This window comes from Chenopodium album, chromosome 21 (genome assembly GCF_948465745.1).
Source record: "Chenopodium album chromosome 21, dcCheAlbu1.1, whole genome shotgun sequence".
In the NCBI taxonomy this organism is placed as follows: domain Eukaryota; kingdom Viridiplantae; phylum Streptophyta; class Magnoliopsida; order Caryophyllales; family Amaranthaceae; genus Chenopodium; species Chenopodium album.
The window spans coordinates 32,726,839-32,747,797 of NC_137854.1; the positions used below are offsets into that span (position 1 = coordinate 32,726,839).

General features: G+C 33.3%; 2 protein-coding genes across 2 annotated transcripts; both read left to right on the top strand.

Annotated features, from left to right (window-relative positions):
- Positions 1-5,722: 5,722 nt before the first annotated feature.
- Positions 5,723-6,103, top strand: LOC145600669 (uncharacterized protein At4g08330, chloroplastic-like). Its single transcript, XM_081656551.1, has one exon. It carries the CDS (start codon positions 5,723-5,725, stop codon positions 6,101-6,103), a length of 381 nt encoding a protein of 126 aa, XP_081512677.1.
- A 2,802-nt stretch (positions 6,104-8,905) lies between these two features.
- Positions 8,906-14,319, top strand: LOC145602463 (signal recognition particle 14 kDa protein-like). The gene is made up of 4 exons (XM_081658651.1): positions 8,906-9,058; positions 9,210-9,303; positions 9,392-9,501; positions 13,942-14,319. The coding sequence occupies exons 1-4, from the start codon at positions 8,987-8,989 to the stop codon at positions 14,098-14,100; spliced, it is 435 nt and encodes a 144-aa protein (XP_081514777.1). The 5' UTR covers positions 8,906-8,986; the 3' UTR covers positions 14,101-14,319.
- The last annotated feature ends 6,640 nt before the right edge of the window (positions 14,320-20,959 follow it).

Consider the following 20,959-nt stretch of genomic DNA (forward strand, 5'->3'; position numbering starts at 1 on the left):
TATTGAAGTATTAATTTCACCAAAAAAAATATATACATATATATATTTTGGAAAAAGTTTTTTTTTTTTTGTTTTAATTCAAGGTAGCTCGGACATGTTATTAAATCAAGTCAAGTTCTGCCAGAGTGGGAAAAAGGCTGGTCAAACATATTCATTACAATTGCTTGTATCCTTTCTAGCCACTAAATGAACTACAAAATTAAAAGCCCAATTAACATGAGAAAATGTACAAATATCAAAAGTCAAAGTATTCCTTGACCTTCTAATGTCTTCTAAAATGAGATGAGTTGGAGAAGCCTCATAGCTAGTGCACTTAACCCAACCCCATGGATCACGTTAACAACACTCTATACCCCAAACATAGTTAGGGATTGCAGTGGGGCGGGTCAAGTAGGAGACCCGCCCCATCCCCGCCCCAGTGGGGCGGGGATGGGTCTCGGTTTGGCGGGTGGTGGGGCGGGGATAGGGATAAAAACCATACCCGTCATGGGTGATGGGGCGGGGGTGGATTTTAAGTTATACCCGCCCCATCCCCGCCCCGCCCCACTTTGTACCCGCCCCATCCCCACCTCATACCCACATCTATATATCTTTTAAAGTAAAATTACATACTTTTGTAGTATTTATAAAAATAATTACGTAAAATACAATATTAATTATAATACTTTGTACGACACTAGTATTATAACACAAAAATGTGCGTAGAATGTTTATTTTATAATTCGTATTAATTATGTAGGATTGTGTATTTGAGATACGGAGATTAGGTGGATCTTGGGTGGGGATTAGGCGGGTCTTTGGTGGGGATGGATATCCAAGTGGGGGGTGGGGCGGGGATGGTTTTGGAGTTGTACCCAGTGGGGCGGGGATGAGGATGAAAATTGGACTCGCCGCGGGGATGGGGATGGGGATGAAAATATTAGGTGGGGATGGGGATGGGAAGGCCAACATCCGCCCCGCCCCGCCCCATTGACATCCCTAAACATAGTCCCTGACCCCTGTATGCTTATCCATCAACTCACTTACACACATATCCATGTCATTCACAGTCTACCATTGTGCAAGGGTGTATATGCTTATCAATTAACACAATCCAAGGATCCCTCAAAATCTTAATGTCCCTCCTATCACCACTCTCCGTGCCAAGCCATCCATTAATAGAGATTTTGCATCCCAAAAACTTCTCCAAGAGAAACTTGGGTCATTTCCCCTATTTTGCCTTTAAAATACCCAACCTTTTAAAGTAACAAGCCTTCAAGAATCAAGATACTATGGATTAAGGTACCATTATTTTTTGAGAAGTCGCCACAACTATTTTTCTAGAAGAGCTTTATTAAAGCAGTTCAAATCTCGGAAACCCATGCCCTCCTTTATCTTCAGAAGGCATTTTTTTTCCAACATTGCCAATAATGGAGCTTTCGCACATCCTCCTTGGAACCCCACCAAAATCTGCGTAATAGAGTATCAATTCATCAACTATTTCCTTCTAGGATTTTAAAAAACTCATCATTTAGGTAGGAATTGTTTGTGTCACCGATTTTGATAAGGACATCCTGTTCAAGTCTTAAGAGCAATTTTTCTTTCCAACCATTAAGCTTCTTCTAAATTCCATCCTTTAGGTAAGCAAACACAACTTTCTTTGATTATCAAATCATCATCGACAAACCCAAATATTTCTTATGTCCACCTACCTCGTGCACCCTTAAAGTTTCAAATATCTCTGTTCTACTCCAACAAATTGGTACACATTTGCTAAGAGTTACCTCTGTCATATATCAAGATTAATTTTCTAGCTAGATGTCATCTCATAATTCTTGATATCAGCAACGGTTGAACATTTCTCCATAATAGCTTTAGCAAAATAATATACTATCACCAACAATGAATAAATGAGATACTCTAGGGGCGCCATTACATATTTTGGCCTCACTCACTTTTTTCTCAAAAGCAACACATGATAACAGAGTTGAAAACGCATTAGCACATAACATGAATAGAAACGACAATAAAGATCATCTTGTCTAAGTCCGCGTGAATGAAAGGCTGAAAGTTTTCCATTTACCTTAACAAGCTAAGAAACGCACGAAAATTTGTGCGTGTGAATATTAGTAATCCATCAAGCTCGATTCTCTAATAATTTTTTTTTTTTTTTTCAGATTGAAGGGTTTTTTTTTATTTTAGGTGGTAATTTTTTTAAAATGGTAGGTTTTTTTTTTTTTTAAGGATAGTAGGTTTTTTTTTTTAAAAAAAAAAAGGACAAAAATAAGAAGGGTATTTTGGGCAAGTGAAATTTATCACCCAAAAACCCCTTTCACTTTATATATAAGATTAAAGGAGAATGAGACACTAGCAAGACAATCCATGATACGATTTATCCACCTCCCCCCCCCCCCCCTCCAAAACCGGATTTCTACATCTTCTAGTCTTCTGTAGAATAATTTTGTCATAAACTTTACTCATATCCAACTTCAGAGCTATATTATCACCTTTCCCCTCCCTTTTTCTTTTTTTTTAAAAATTTTTTTTTGACGAAACTCTCTCCTATTCTCATCATGGCATAAAAAATTTCAAAAGCAACTAAAGCATTATTAGCCATAATTTTCGATATAATATCATACTCCCTCCGTTTTTAAATACTTGCTCCACTTTCTATATTCGGCCGTTTTAAGAGTCTGTTCACTTACATGGAAATTCAATTCAGTTCAGTTAAGCTCAGTTCAGTTCAGCTCAATTCAGTTCAGTTTAGTTCAGTTCAGCTCCTAATTTCCTTCTCTTATTAAATATTCATTTCAGTTCATTTCAGTTCAGTTCAGCTCAGCTCAGCTCAGTTCAGTCGAGTTCAGTTCAGTTCAGTTCAATTCTGCTCAACTCAGTTCAGTTCAGTTCAGCTCAGTTCAGCTGAGTTCAGTTCAGTTCAGTCAACGAGAACATGTCCTAAATACTTGCTCCATTTCCTTATATGAGAAGCTTTTACAATATTTTATTAATTTCTCTCACCTAGTGGACCCAACATTAATCATATATTTTTTATTATTTTCATATTCTCACTCTCTCCTCCAGTTCTCTCCACTACTTGAGCCCTTTCCCTAAATAATGTTGAGAAATTATCTAATCCCAAATTACAGCTACTCTTTTTTTAATTCCCACCATACCGTCCACATCATCGGTTCAGTGGGAATTTTTTTAAAAACGGGTTTATTAGAAAACCGCTACTTCAAGTAGCGGTGTGCTACTAAAAATTGCTCTTTCAAGTAGCGGTTTACTTATTAGAAAGGAAAAATTGCTCCCATAAATCCCAACTTTGCCTCGTCCGCCCAAATTAATCCCCACTTTTGATTATTATCTATTGCACCCAACTTTAGGGGGTATTAATTTCTATTGCACCCAACAGGTCACCCAACCTGATGTAGCAGGTTACCTAGACACGTGTCAGCATATGATTCGCTTAAAAAAAATTAAAATTAAAATTAAAATAAATAAATAAAGTTTAAAAAATTAAAATTAAATAAAAAAAAACACCTTCTCTCTCCTCCCTTCTCCCCCTTCCCTCTCTGCTTCCTCCCCACATCCCTTCCCTCACGGCCACCCGCAATCAGCTGGTGGCAGCACTACCTCCCCTTCCCCACCTCCATATCGCCGCCTCCCAGCCCACCTCTCCGCTTCCCCTTCCCCTTACGCACTTCACACACGTACTCCACCAACCTTCCTGCTTCCCTTTCCCTGCAACTCCACCAACTTCCCGTTGCAACCACAACCACCAGCAACAACCTTGCAAACCACCTCCCCTTTCCTCTTCGATCACCTTGCAAACCACTCAAAAATCCCCCAAATCCTAACCCTTAACCCTAACATTCGAAATACCACAAAAACGGCAACGAAATCAGCCACCAACGGCCGAAATCGGCCGATAAAGGGTTGAAATCAACCATTCAGGCCCATTATTGACTGATTTCAGCCATTTGTGGCCAATTTTGGTGGTAGATTTTGGGGAAGGGGGTTGTTTTATGGTGGGGAAACAGTTGTGCGGTGTGCGGTGGTGGTTGGCCATTTTCGGCCATTGTGGTGGTCGATTTGGTGAGGGGGCTGTGATGGGTTTTCGGTTGTGGTGGGTGAAGGGAGTGCGTGTGGTGGCTGGTGGCGAAGGGAGTGCGTGTGATGGCTTACTGCTGGGCTGCGTGAAGGGAGAGTGTGCGCTGGTGGTGGTGGTGCGGTGGTGGAGGTGGGGCAAGTGCTGTATTAGTTTTAGGAAATTAATTTTTTTTTGTTTTCATTTTTTTTATTTTTTTTTATTTTCTTTTTTTTTCCAACCAATTACATATTGACACGTGTGCAAAAAAATTAATTCACAAATGTTAACCTGATTAACCGGTTTCAGGTAAATTGGGTGCAATAGAAATTAATACCCCCTAAAGTTGGGTGCAATAGATAATAATCAAAAGTAGGGATTAATTTGGGCGGACGAGGCAACGTTGGGATTTATGGGAGCAATTTTTCCTATTAGAAACCGCTACTTCAAATAGCGGCTCAAGTAGCGGTTTGTATTTACTAATTAATTTTTTAACAAAATCACTTTCTCCCCTTCCCTTGTAAAATAACTAAGCAGAATCATCCAAAAAGAAAAAAATAAAATTCGAACGACACTCCTCAAATAGCCTTCCAACGCAGCAATCTCCCGCGTCGGAAGCCGTTTTCGCCCTCATCAACGCCTTCCTCACGGTTGTTTGCTGACAATGATTGCTGTGAGAATATAACCAAAAACGAAGATATATCAAATTTGTGATTGCCAACACCGATTGCACGCGAAATTGCACCGATTATCAAAGGTTCAAGGAACTTGGGGATACAACTATACAAGCACTTGAAGGTTTAATTTTGGCTGATTTACAGATATTTTGTTTTTAAAAAAACTTATAGAACTAACAGCTACTTGAAGTAATAAACCGCTACTACAAAATTAAAACCGCTACTTTGAGTAGCGGTTTATTCTCATAACACAGCTACTTGAAGTAGCGGTTTGTTGCTAGATCGAGAAAAAAAAAACCGGTTTGTTTTCCTTAGCTGATGTGGACGGTACGGTGGAAATTAAAAAAAGAGTAGCTGTAATTTGGGAATTAGATCATTTCCCAACATTATTTAGGGAAAGGGCTCCCACTACTTTTGGTTTTTATAATTTTTTTATTCTTCCACCAACTCCACTACCTCCATATTTTATTACTATATACTATTTCTCCTTAAACTCCGCGCATGGAGAAATGGAGCAAGTAATTAAAAACGGAGGGAATACAAAAGTAAAAATAATTTCAGTTAATAATAAAGAATCGGTAAAAATAATTTTAGTTTTTTTTTTTTAGATCAATTTTAGTTTAATTAACTTAATTTATGTTCAGCTAAAATGATTTCATTTCAGCAAAAATGTTTTCACTATAATAAAATTTTAATTTTAAAAGTAATTTCAGTTTCATAAAAATAAAAAATAGTTATTTCATTTTTTTTTTTTTTAAAAAAAAAAAAAATTCTAGAAGAACATATTACTTCTGGAATTTTTATTATTTTTTTTTTCTTTTTTTGAAACAAAGTACATACTCCGTATTACTTAATCCGCTGCTGAATTATCAAATGTAAAATTAACGCTCTCAGCCCTCAACAGACGACTTTTCAAATTCAAGCAACCATTTATAAATAAACACCCAATTTCCATGCCTTCCACCATCTTCCTCCGTCAATGGCGACGATATACAGCTGCAAAGAATGCTCAACTAACCTAAACTTATACACAAACCACCTCTTTCCTCCCGATTTCTACTTCGAATCCGGCAACAAAAACTCCCTCTCTTTCTCATGGATCGATTCGGAAAAATTCACCTTTGAAAAAGAGGATAAAATCAAACCCTTCTTTGAAACCCTAAATTACTGGGGAATTCACAGAAATAGAACCAAAATTAAGTGCAAAAATTGTGGTAAACTTTTGGGTTATGTTTATGATGATGGACCTCCTGTGATTGATACTCCTGGTCAATTTCATTTTGGGCCTAGTCAAGCTATTCCCAGAAATCCCAGGTTTCGATTCAAGTCCAAGGCTCTTCTTCTTGCTTCTGATTCTTAATACCAAGTGATCTGTGTTTTTTTTTTTGGTAATTACTACGGAGTATTGTAAATTATGTAATCGTTAATTGGTTGTTTTTTTGTTTGTTTGTTAGATTTATGGTTGTAAATATATATGGGTAAAGAGATTGTGCTGTTATATTGTTACTGATGTTTGCGATTCCTTTGTTTATTTTTTTTTGTATTAGTTCTATCCATTTATAATTTGTTGTCACGTTACTAATTCAAATTAATGTATGATATTTACATGGCAGTTAATTTGGGGCAGATAGAATATTGTGTTGATGATTTACTTTGGAATAATTTTTTGGCCCTTTTGGAGTTAATTCATAAACAGTTGTACTCTACTGTTTTATTTATTGAATTTTGAGAAGCAAATTAATGTTTTAATCACTTGAGAAAAATGTAGCTATTAATTTAAAAACATTAGTCAGATAAGTTTAATTATGATGGGTTTAAACCACAATACTTGAGCATTGATCAGATTGATTTTGAAATTAGCTTCGACTAGATTTTGTTTCCTATTATTTGAATAAAGGACATTTCTATGCGTTGCAATCTGAAGAATTGTACTAAGTTGAAAGCAATTACAAATAGTGCCAATATAAATTTATAATAGTTCTCGATTATTATACAACTATAGAAATATTCCTTGTTGGGGTTGTGCTTTGTCACAAATTACAAGCATGTCAAGATCTTTCCTGCTATCTTGCATTTATGGAAGGAATGAACTGCGGCTAATAATCTAATATTGGATATTTTAGGAATTAGGAGCACTTGCATAGTTGCATTCATCAGCAATTGAAATATGAGTAATATACTCTTAGTAGTACTTGGTAATTATCAATTCGTCCTGGCCCTCCTATTATAGAGTATTACTTAGAAACTCGAATACTTGTCCAGCTCAAAGCACAAAACTTGAGAGAAGACTTGGGATGCAATTTTTGAAAACCCTTAAAAGTAGGTAATGTTAGAAGATGACTGTCGGTATATCTTTGAAAGCTCAGACGGAGAGAAAATGGATTCCTCGAAGGCTACTTAAGGAACTTTAATGCAAACCAGAAGGACTGGAGGTGCTGGCTGCAGCTTAATTTTTCTTTTTGAAAACGCTTAATGTTTTTGTTGGAAAAGACTGTCGAAGTTATGTTTTCTGGGTTTATCAGGTTTTCAACATGAATAAACATGGATTGTAGAATTTAATGTTCGCAAGTCAGCTATAGCTTGAAGTCTGAGTTGTTTGAATGACACGGAGTAACTTTTTTTTTCTTCTTCTAGTTATATGATGCAAAAGTATAGAAATAGGAAACACATTGTTAACAATTACCGAAGCAATTTCACAGAATATGACAGGACATAAACCTTGTTTAAGAGAGGAAGAGCAAAGGAAAATGCATGTTGAGTTGATGACAGAATCATAACTCGTTATCTTTAACAATTGAATGCTGTGTAATTGGTACTGTATTAATCCTCCAACACTGTAATATGTACATAGTGCTACATTGTCCATGAGAGTTATCGGAAGAAAAGGCGGACAGGTAGATCAATGTACTCTGCCCCTTAATTCTGAGCAGTTTTCAGACAGTATTTCAACGAGTAGCCTCTTTGGTCCTGCTTTTAACTGTTCCTACTCAAGTAGAACTTGAAATCATTTTGTGAATTCTTATTCTTTGTCATAATGCCTTCTATATTCATCAATGGTTTGCTGCTACGTACTGCTGCCAATGTTAGTTTGTTACTATCATTAGTATTACTGAGTTGAAGGGACCGTATAATATGAGTTATGTATGAAAATTTTAGATGAGTGTATTTCTTTGCTTATCTATTACTAATTTAAATTTCTAAAGTCATAGAAATAAATCGCAAAAGTATGTTATATGTGTTTTGAATAAAGAGAAAGAGAGACAAGAAGTTATCTGAAAGCAAAAGAAAGGTAATCCGTGTAAAATATTAAGATTTACTGTATAACTGAGTATTTGTATTGAATTAAAAACTTTAAACAAATATATTTGTATGCTTAGATAACTTAACAACGGATGTACAATAATTGACTTTTGTAAAAGTTTGTAAATCGTGTGTACACAAAAGTTTTTGCAAATGATTTTAATATACATAATATAAGAAATGAGCAGAATTAACTTGGGAATTATTTATCCTTTGAACAATTTCCACCATAAGCAGTAATCTTGTGTGACCTATACCTAGCTAGGGTCGTACGAAGTATATCTTTAACAAAATTTCACTCATTAACAAATACTCCGTATATGAATTTAGGGCCTGTTCATATTTACTGAACTGAACTGATTGGAGCTGAACTGAACTGATTGGAACTGAGCTGAATTGAGCTGAAATGAATATTTTATGTGAGAGGGAAATTAAGAGCTGAACTGATTGGAACTGAACTGATTGGAGCTGAACGGAACTGAACTGAACTGAAATTAAGTAAATATGAACAGGCCCTTAATAGTTCATTCTATTTATCAAAAACCTACTTCAATACATGTATCTAAATCTAGATACACCAAAATGTATATAACTAAATACAGAGTAGAAATTCTTATGTAAAGCGGATAAAACATAATCAAGGTAATATTATCATCTTATTTTATCTACCATTCAAACCTTGGAAGTTGGATTAATGATAGATCAGATGATAACATTACGGAGTACCTTGATTACTTCAAATCCCAAAATTAAAAAGCAAAAAAGTCACGTGAAAATCACGTGAACAAGAAGTTAACCACTTAACCACTTAACCATATAAATATTCCAACCTAAGCCAATAAAAGAAGACTATCATTCCTTATTGCGTTTTTTCTCTCTCCTCCGGTCTCCCAACAGTCTCAGTCAATCGCACTATTCACATTTCCGCCGCAGCGCCGCCGCGATGCCGCCGGCGCAACCTCGCAATCGCGCCTCCTCCACCGCAGCTCCCTCCTCTTCTTCATCCTCCGTCAAGGTCAATTTCGAACAATTTACTCTCGTTTCAATTTCTTCATGATCTAGAAATCATCGAATTATTGTAATACAAATTTCTCAATTTCCGATTTTAGGTTAAATTATTGGAAATTTCTTTGTTTGAATTGTTGGATTGTGTTTTATATTTTCAGGCGCCATTAAATTCGGACTCGTTTTTGAATGAATTGACGGCAATGTATGAAAGAAATACTGAGAAGGGTTCTGTTTGGGTTACTCTTAAGCGCTGTATGTACCTTTTTTCTTCCTAATTTTTAAAATTGGGTGTGATTTGGTTGATTTGGTTTGATTGTAATGGTGCATTGTTTGATTATAGCATCTATGAAGTCGAAGGTACAGAGGAATAAGATGAATACTGCCGAAGAAGCTATTGATTACCGGTGCCTAATTCGAGCTACCGATGGCAAGAAAACAATTTCCACTACAGTAAGTTACTGTTGTTATTATGGTGTTGAATTTGAACTTGAATTTTGAATGGATTGTTTGTTGTTGGAATATTTGGTGTTAATGGAATTGTTGAATTAGTGAATTAGTGTGTTGTTGGTGGTAAATTTGGGATCAATGTAGGATTGGGGTGCTAGGTGTTTCAAACATTCTCGTGTGGATGATGTTTAGGTTTCCCTAAGCTGTGTGTTTGTGGTGGAATTTCGAAAATATGCTTAAGTTTACTAGCTAATTCACATGGAATTGATTGTGGCTTACACAAGAGTTTGCAGTTTTAGTGTGAGAATTAGGATTACTTTTGGTGGGCTGATTTTTTATTGCGTTCAAGTATACTAGCTGTCAGCAGTTCGTGATCACTGTGACCACCGATTTTTTTAAGCTGTGCCTTTGCCTAGGCAACAACTCCTTAGAAAACTGATGGCTTCCAAAGGAATTCATTTGCTTGTAATGCTCTCCAAGTAACATTTAGCTCTAGTGATTCTTCACTTATTGCCTTGACCTCATTTTAATTTGGTGCCATATATGCTCTGATGACAATAAGTTGTCAAAGTTCCTAATGTCAGTTGTGCCTTTCAGAAATGTGATAATCTGGTTACCTACTTCCTATTGTTGCCCTCAGGGTACTTTACTAATCATCAATAATTCAGGGATTTTTGTTTGGAAAGGAAATAAGTGCCTTGTTTTTTTTTTTTTTTTTTTTTTTTATTTTTTTTATTTTTTTTTTATAGAGAAGTGCAATTTGCAGTTTGAGAGTTTTCAAAGTTCTCCTTCACTTCTCGAATGGTGAAGAAATAACATTTTGTTTGATAAATTGATAGCTTTCTAAGGATGATAGAACCGGAAAATGAGAAAAGCATGGTCCAACTCCAACATGGCCCATCAAACTTAATTTTCCATTTTTATTTGCTTTTGCTGAGAGGAAAAGTGTAGATCATTTCACAATTGAGTCTTAATGAATGGCTTTATCCAAATTGTTTTCTTTGCTTATTTTGTCTTTAATTAATAATATGATGGCTGATAGGCCTGATACTTTGGTTGATTTGATGTTTTTGAAGGAATTAATTATGAAAATTTGTTCTGTTTTCCAAAACGACGAATAACATTCTCCTAGTTTTATATGTAAAGTATCAATACCCCCAAATTTACTAGTAACCAGTAATGCCTGTTCTTTTCACTCTGACTGATTTTCATGGTTGCTATTTGCCTATATCAGTTCAGCTGCATTTTACAATACCGTATACCCATCTCCTGTCGGAGAAACCACTTTTTTCATTTTTCTTGTTTCCTTAATGGATGTTTTGTGCAAGGTAGAATTGAAGCTATGCTGCTAATCTCCTTGACTTAGCTTGGCCTTTTGCCTTGACTAAAATATCTGTAAGTTTTACTTGGAGTAAAGCTTTAACATGTCATTTTGTGCTGTAGTGTTAGACTGTTAGATTAACAATGTGTTAACTGTAACTTTACATCATCAGCTTAACATTACTCATTTTAAAACTTAGATTATCATTTTACAATAAATTAATTTTACCAATGACATACTCCTAGTCATTCCTCATTACTATTATTTTTTCTTTATTTGTATATTATATACTTCGGTGCAAATAATTAATAGTAAAGTCAAACAATATTTTCAACTAGTCATTAGGCATGTTTTTATTATGGTTGCATGACTTCCTAGGCATGTTACGCGTGTGCTGTATGACACAGCAGGAACAAAGCCGGTGGGTTGTTGTAATGGACTAACCTAAGGAGGGGAAATATGGGCAGTCTGACCTAGACCCTGATACAAAGCCAGCTAGTTAAGGCACATGGCCCATGTAAATGTCCTGTCTACTATTTTGTGTGTCATATACTCTTCTTTCATCGTAGACGATGTTGCCTTTTAGGACACTTGAATTTATGAGAATATTTCACCAATCTAAATCACGTTTTGAAACCTCTTCAGTTGCTTTAAAAGATGGTGCTTCTGTTATGTAGGTTTGCATTCTTTGTACTACTTAAGAAGTGCTCCAATAGATTTACTTTCAGTATCCTATCTTATCAAAATTCTTTCATCTTTATACTGGAGTTTTCTGAATTGACATAAACCTCTTCAGTAGCTTTGAAATGAAGTATATGATTTCAACTGAGCTTATTTTATGATGGGCCAGTTAGAGAGGCAGAAGATGACTTTATGAGGTGAGGAAGTCTTGCCTGTGGTTCAACATCTCTCTGGAAACCTGGATGGTTATCTGTTAAGCTAGAGTTGTATGTCAGAAGGTGTGGTTCTTAGTCTCCTGGAAAGCAGTTCCCTAAAGAAGTTGCCTAATTATAATGGAAACATTCATCCATTTACAATGGCTAGAAAATTATTTTGTGGCTTTACAAGACATGCAGGTATAAAAATGTAAGAGCTATTTGTTTCACAATTTAGGTTGGTTACATTGCCAAAAGTTTCTGTTTAGTAGTGTCAAGTGCGGGAATCTTTCATTGTGACTCAATTTAGTCTGCAACAATGTGTGGCTATAGGATTTTATGCCCTTTGGTCTCATAAAGCTTGAGACTCGCCAATTGGCTAATACTAAAGATTTTGGCCTGTATGTGCTATTCACAACCCATCAGCTCAATGTTCATACTTGTAGAGCATACTGTATGCCGTAGTGAGAAATCAGTGTTGTTTGTGAGGTATCAGACATTTAGAAGAGACTCTTGCAATCAAACCTGTCTTCATGGAGCTTATTTGGTTCAACTTGTTGATTGTTACTGATCACCGGTTATTTAGTCTCCTGGATTTTTGTGTTACTTTCCACAACTGTTATATGAGGAGTAATGAACTTTTGAATATTCAGGAGTAAGATATATAGTTTCTTTGTAGATTTAATGAATTAGGCGTATGGTTAACATTGAAATATTGCTGATTTCAAGGTGCACTAATATTACTGCTTCATGATCCCCCTAGTCCCCTTCAAATGATTATATTTGCTACATTTCTGTACTCCGATATTTCTCTAAATTTGTTATGGATCCTGTACGTCTTGCTCAATTCTATTGCATTATTGTCCTTATTGGTCATATTTGTTGCTCTTAATAATCAAAATTTTGTGGTCCTTGTGGTATTTACACTTTGCTATGTGGATTTGCAGTCATTTGTGCTGTATTTATGCATCAGATTTAGTTGCTAGATGCCTGCACTACATAAAATGTAAACGAAACATGTGCTCCTTTGTTATGGTGATTATATGTTTGGATTTATCATGGTATATTCCCTGCAGGCCTGCACTGTGTTTTATTCTGAGCATCTGTTTATATTGTGGATGACTCAATTCACCTTCTTGCATAAACTTCTTATAATGCTTCCATGATGGACATTTGTTTAGTTTAGGAATGATATATACCTCTTTCATCTTAAGGAGTTGAACTAAGCAGAACTTAAATTAGATGAAGATGGGTACAGGATGCCTAAAATTGGGACTCTATTCAAATTGCCATTGTTCTGCTATATTGCTGTATCATGATGGTATCCTATGTGATGTGCAATTCTTCTGGATTCATCTATGGCTTGATAAAGCACGACTTACGGCATTGAACTCTTGTGCTGGTTTCTTTGGTGTTGCTTTTGCATCAAGACTAGTTAATTATCAATAACAAACCATATTATAGGCAAGTTTTTGCCTCTTTTTATTTATTTATTATTTTTCTTAAATACCAGACAAATGAAAGAATGACTACAAACAGTTGAAAATAAAAAGGAATAGATAGAAAATGAAAGAAGGGGGTATTGTCTATAATCAAATTTTACTGGATCGCTTTTAGTTTATATTGGGTGTTTTGATTTTTGTAAGTTGACAACTTGACAATATGTCTTTTAGGGTCACCTTATTTTCACTTATATCAGGTGTAATAAGTTCAGTTCAGGGTTACCCAAGCTTGGATAAAGGAGGAGGGTTACGGTAGGCCAGTGACAGCTAGTGTAAAACTTTGTCACATCGTTTGGCAGGAGCCACGATGATTGAGAGTAGTACTAGGATGGGTGCCTCGTGGGAAGTTTTCATGTTGGTTCATGTAGCCGACCCCACTAATGGGATTAAGGCGTTCAAGGCGAAAAAGAAGAAGGGTTACCCAAGTACAAATTACAACTAAATAGGTTTTAATAAGGTCTTGTAAGTTCAAGATCAGTGAAAATCAAATCAGGTGAATAGAACACACCCTTAATGTTCTCAGCTACGACCTATGAGATGTTAGCAAAGATTTGTTCATCATCAGAATTGAAAACTGAGTGAAGTTATATAAATTCAATTTTTGTTACTGCTTATAATTTCGTTAGAGCACTAGTTGTTCTTATATGAGATCTGCAATTGTACACTTGAATATGAAAGATTGAAAGGGTACTTTGCCTAATTTTTTAATATTGCTGATGAATTTTCACTTTATTTTTTCTTTCAGGTGGGTCCCAAGGAACACCAGCGTTTTCAAGCTTCATATGCAACCATCTTGAAAGCTCATATGACTTCTCTAAAGAAACGGGAAAGGAAGGACAAACGAAAGGCTGCTGATTCAGATAAGAAAGCAGGAACTTCAAAGAAGGTGGCTTCATCTAAGTGATTTTTTTTGCTCTTTTGGACATGACTGGGTTTTTCTTCCCCTAATATACAGCTCGAAATTTTTTGAGAATGAGAGGGATTGTTTTCAGAAATTTGCTCCACCCCTTGAATTTATGTATACCTTAATTTGGTGAGCCTACTCGAGATTGTTTTAAATGACATGGGGTAAAAGTCCAAAATCTTTTTGATTCATGTTACAAGGTTGCAATCTAGGTTTAAATTATCATTTGTTATTTTGATAATACCTTTTAATGGCTCTGATAAATCACTATGTTGCTGTATCTTTATGTTTCTTACAATTCATTGCTTCAAAGATCCTGTTCGAAATTTGAAGTTGTAGCAGGCCCTCCTACTTCCCTCACTACTTTGCAGTCTTCTTTAGCAAGTGTCGCAAATCTTGAGCCAGTATCATCTCCACCTTCCTAAGTACCATGATTGACTGTTGCATGAGCACCAAAATGTTGCTTGGACATGTGTAGCACCACTAGTTGTCCTTGTTGCATGTTTGCAGATTTTGGAGTTCTCATCCTGATAGGTTTTTTTAACAAGCACATGAGCCAAAATTATGGTGTTCTTCAAGTTTAAGACTTTAGGTGGCAAAGGATTTTCAACCTTATTCAGGCAATCATTAGTTTAATCAATATTCATTTTCTCACTGACATGATATGCACATTGATCCTTCTTATGCTTTAACTTACCACTGTTACATTATACGAGTATCATTTTAATTTCATCATATTGAATTCGCCATATTTTGCCATTCAACCAAAACTTAGACAATAGAGAATTAGATAAATCAATCTCCACACTCAGCCTAGTAAACTGCCCTCTCTCTGCATAAGCATCCTATTAATTTTCTTTAAGAAGTCTTTATCACTCAATAGGTTGAAAATTCTCACCCAAATCATTAGAACATTAATTGAAGCTTCCTCTTGGATTAAATTAGATGTCCATTTCCTAATCGTAAGATAGATGTCATTAATCAATCAAAGACCTTGACTTAACACATAGTTGTAAATTTGTAATCATCCAAATCAAACCTTGCATATGAATTACTTGTATCCAATATTAGTTAAAGCGAATTCTTCTTTTAATTACCACTAGAATGTAGTATGTTTTGGAAAAAAATACTACTCGTATTATAAGTGGAAGTTATAGATGTTTCTTTTTAAAAAAAATGGATTCTTTAAATTTTCCACCAAAAAAAAAAAAAAAAAAAAAAAAAAAAAAAAAAAATTAAAAAAGAGATTGCACCAAATTGAAGCATTAGTGTTTTGGAGAGTTGTGGTTAAGTGTTGTAAAAATAACTCTACAATTATATATTAGTTTTTTTTTTTTGAAGAAAGCCATTTTCTTTTTCATCAATCCCATACATCTCAAGCTACCCCAAATACCATTAGTGAGACTGGGTTAATCACCTTGATAAACTTATAAGATTAAAATTGTAATTTCAATAACAAAGCGCAAGACATTTTTGTAAATCACCAATCACTATCGATCCTTCTTCTTGCGAACCATCATCAACACTGACCATTATGTCCTTCATTCTCTTGAAAACCCCCACTGGATCTAACCACCATCTTCTTCATTCATTTTCTTCCTCTTTCGATCCACAATCGGAAATCAACCACCACCTTGATCTTCTTCCTACAATCCTACCCACCTTTATTCTTCCGGCTACAAAAATAGAGATTTCAAGGCAAGTTAACCCAAATGAAACGGAAAGGATTCAAATAATTAAGGGAAAGGGTAATGATAAACGTTACCTTTACTATATGTTGTGATTGAGTAAGAAAACATATTTTGTTTTCACTTATTTGTCAAGGGTAACAAATTGGAGATTTTATTACTCTCCGAAAACGGTATTTATTACTTTTAACCCATACCAAACAACTAGAAATGAAAACAGTTAATTGAATTCGTTTCCTACATCTAAAATTATTATACCAAACGCCCCCTAACGTTTCACTACCAAATTGATTTCTCAATAGAATACGAGATTTCCCTACTTGTGAGCTTTTGATCTCCGTTAATTAAGCAAAAAGCTACAAAATTCATGGCAGGTGTACAAACAATATTTTAATTGATTTTAATTGTATTTGCACAAATATCAAAGCAAATCTCCAATTGGCACACATGTTTATCAAGGATTCTAGGTGATAAAATAATATTATTTCCGTTAACTTTTAGTTGCAACAAAGGGTATTATTTGGTTGCAACTAAAAATTAGGGTTACATATAAGCATTAAATACACTCTTAAAAATTGTATAAAATAATGATGAATTCATGACAAAAAACGCAAATAAGTGTAATTAGTGTTTATATTTTTTATGATCTCCTAAAATTTTTCTAGAGTATAGTTAGGGCCTATTCTCTTACGTTGAAATTCAGTTCAGTTCAGTTCAGCTCAATTCAGTTCAGTTCAGTTCAGTTCAGTTCAGTTCACTTCAATTCATCTCCTAATTTCATTCTCTTATAAAATATTCGTTCAGTTCAGTTCAGTTAAGCTGAGTTCAGCTCAGTTCAGTAAAGTTCAGTTCAGCTGAGTTCAGTTAATAAGAACAGATCCTTAATGCTTATATATAGCCCCTAAGGACTATGTATATCATTTTCCAAAAATTAATAGTAGTAGTTTTTCCTCAAACCTTAGCTGAGGATTTGTTTGGTTGTACAAAGAAAATGAGGCAAGTGGAAAATTATGGGAATTTAAAAATGGATGAGTTAATTTGACTGACATTAAAAAGTGTATATGTAGGAATTGTAAATTCATGAGAATAGTGGCTTTCAACAAATCATGGGAAGTTAATTACCTAGTAAATTAAAATTCTCATAATATATACTACTCCTTCTGTCTTTTTATTAGAGTCTCATTTTTTTATTTTTCACTAGAGTTAAGGTTTTTGTAGATTCGTTAAACCATGTGATTGGAAGTATCAAAGTACATTAAGTGTATTAAATGACAAGTGAGAGAACAAGAAAAAAGAGGTTGATAAATGCCAAAAAAGAGAAGAAGTACCTAGAAAGAAGAAGAAGAAACAGGAGTTAAAACTTAAAACATAGTTGGTGGATTAATAAATACCAAAAATATTTGGCACAAAAAATTAGTAAAAATTGAGGATAAATTGGAGATTAAATAAAGAGAATGAGGTTAAAATTGTAAATAATCACTTACTAACAAGGAAAATATTCTAACAATGAGACTTTAATTTTCATTTGCCAAAATAGGAATAGTGGACTCTAATAAAAGGATAGAGGAAGTACTAGCTTTGTTTTTGTCAACCAAACAAGTTTAGGCTATTCCTAGAAATTTGATATAGGTATTTAATTTCTATGAAATACAAATTCCTATGAGAAGTAAATTCCTGTATCAAACTAACAACACATGAGTTGATGAGTGTTTGGTAAAATACTTCATAATTGCATTGGATGAGAGTGAGGGATATCTCAAGTAGTTAGAGGCTTAGAGCTCCCCTTCCGATTCTAGGGGGAGCAATTTGGGGTACACTAAGTGTACAAAGGAATCTTGTACACTAGTATCCCATTGGTTGAAAGGGAATCTTTTGTTTTTGTGGGCCACCCTCATTTTCATTTGAATTTCAAACCTTATTTTTTAAATTTTAAATTTTGAATTTCAAACTTATCAAACCTTTCAACTACCTAAATTAATATAATATATAATCCCAAAAAAATTATCTCTGATTTTTTCCCCTCATTTTTTTCTCTCTCCTAACTTTTTTCTTTGTCCAAATTTTTCTTTCTCCATAACAAATGAAAATCACCGAATAAATCTTATATTCTTAATTTCTTCATGCAATAATTTGACCCCTGCGATTTTTACTGATTTCTCCGGTGAATATTTAAACGTCATTGGTCAATTTTATTTTTGCTTCCTGTTATTTTCGGCCGTACTTGCGGTGGGTTACAATTATTAAAATGAATTTTAATAATGATACTTATGAAGAATAAACTTACTTGAATACAAGTTTGGTTGATGTCATGCTGTAAGTTAATTAATTTGGTTAATGTTGATGTTGTAATATTTTCGTAGAAATTGTTCCTGGAAATCGGTTTAATGTTTGCTGCCGAAAATTGAAATTGGACACACAAAAATTTCCCAAAATTGTAATTGACATCAAAGTTTCGCCGGAATTGTAGTGAGAAACACCAAAGTTTCGTCGAAATTGCTATAGATACATTTTAATAAATAAATTTCTTTTAACATAATGAATCTGTTGATACCCATTAGTCCAATGGTTTAGAATACATTTTTCGTGTGCATATGTCTACAAAATACCACAGTTCAAAGGTACATATTTTTGGTTTAACTTTTCAATTTTACAGAATCAAATCTAATTTTAAAATATCAAAATAACAAAAATATAGTTTTTATTTTTTTATTTTATTTCTGTGAAGGAAACAAACTTTTACCTTTGCATTTAAATTTTTTTATATTTAATAACTATTTTTATTTTTCTACCAAAAATTAAAAAAGTATTTTAAAAAGTAAAAAAATTTCAAATTTGAGAAATGTAAAAAGAGAACTTATTCAATTAATAATATATATTAATATGTAATCCAATGAATGTGCTGATACCCCTTAGTCCAATGGTCTAAACATTATCAAAATAGCATAATATCAAAAGCCATTCAGTGTTCGAACCTTGCGACCTTGAAAAAAAAACTTTTTTTTTTCAATTTTAAGAAATCATATTGTATTTTAAAATATCAAAATAACAAAACATACTTTTCTTTTTATTTCTTTGAAGGGAACAAAGATATACTTTTAGATGTGTAACTAATCTTTAATAACTACTTTTTTTCTATAAAAAAATATTTTCCAATTGTCTAATAAAGAAACTCCTTGAGTTATGATGGATAGTCATCTTGTGTTCGAATCTTGTGGAGGTACAAAAGAAACACATTTTGCTTTTTATTTTTTAAAAATTTTCATTTTAAGAATCATTTTTGTATTTAAAAAATCATAACTAATTGTTATCAATACAAGTTTAAAGGAAGCATATTTGTATATATAAAAAGTCAAAACATACACCATATTCGAAGTGAAAAAAAAAACAAATAACTTTTTTATTTTAAATGTTTTGCATGTAAATTATTTGTATAATGTGTCCAATCAATTATTTTCGGGCATAATTTTTTTTCTAAAAAATAGAATTTTAAATGTTTTGCATGTAAATTATTTGTATAATGTGTCCAATCAATTATTTTTGGGCATAATTTTATTCTAGAAAATAGAATAAAATAATAAGCCGGGAAATTTAGTCTAATAGATGCACTATAAAAATTAATTTGTTTTCATCCAATGTATGTGTTGATACCCCATAGTCTAGTAATAAACAAACCCCTTGAATGACTATGGATAGTCGTCCTGTGTTCGAATCTTATGGAGGTATAAAGAAACACGTTTGATCTTTTATTTTTGATAAATTTTCATTTTAAGTATCATTTTGGTATTTAAAAACTCTAAAATAATTAATATCAATTTTAAAAGAATCATATTTGTATTTGTAAAATCAAAACTTACACCGTATTTCAAAGTCATGAAACTTATTGGAACTTTGTAACACCTTATCAAACTTATTATACCTTATTGAACTTATCAGACCTTACTAAACTTATTTGAGCTTATTGTTCCTTATTGGACCTTATTAGTACGGGTATCCATCATTCGGAATAAAATTTGAAATTTAATCAAATCAAAACTGAATTATTAATTCGGATTAAATCCGAACTTTAAATTGAATTGGATCGGATTGAAATTTTTTAAAATTCGAACGTTTGAATTGGATTGGATTGACCTTGTTTGAATAAAAAAAACGAAATAAATTAAATATGAAATCGTTAGTTTATGAATAAGTATTGTTTATATAATCATGCTAAACTATGATTATAATTATTACTATTTATCATGTAACCTAACTACGTTTTCAGTACTTCTATTAATCGTATACAACTATACTTTTAAGAATTAACTTTTTATTATTGTATTTTTAATTTTATTTTCGCATTAGGCCCAAAATATTTGTAACGTATTTTAATTTGCACTCTTGTATCGATTCCAAATAACCAAATTTTAAATCGGTTTGAATCAGAGTGGATTTGGTGAGGAATTCCAATCAGGTTGGATTTTATACTTGAAAATCAAAATTTATTTCAGATCGGATTGGATTTGGGCTAAATTCAAACCAAAAACCGAATGGACACCCCTACTAATTAGAAACAAAAACATATTTCCTCCGTTTCTTTATAGTTGCAACACTTCCTTAAAATGAAAATGTCACAATAGTTGCAACACACCATAAAAAGAAGGTTTTTATGGTGAAAATTGTATTATTACCTTAGCTTTAAGTAAAGCACATGGCCCACTTAATTATACTTAAGTGTATTATATAGTATAACATGTGAGGTTCACATTTCTTAAATAGCGTGATAAAGTGTGTGTAGCAACTACAAAGAAACGAATGAAGTAATACTTATATATTCAAATATAAGATGCACCCAACTTATAATAAATATAACCCATGTTTATGGATATGATTCCAGCAATACAAAAACAATTATATTAATTACCAAATGATTAATTTACATAGTTCCCTTTAGTGGATGTATTTTGAATATGATGAATTTAACACATGTATGATTTCAAACCAAACTTAAATAAATAAAAACTAACTTAGTAATTGATAACATAAAATTTATATAAAGAATATTTACAATTTACCTCTCTGTTAATACATATTATTAAAACAAAAAACTTTCAATTTAAACTTCGTGGTAATATATAAAACGTACAATTATAAGTTACTAAATGAATAACACGTTTTTTTAAAAAAAGAAAATT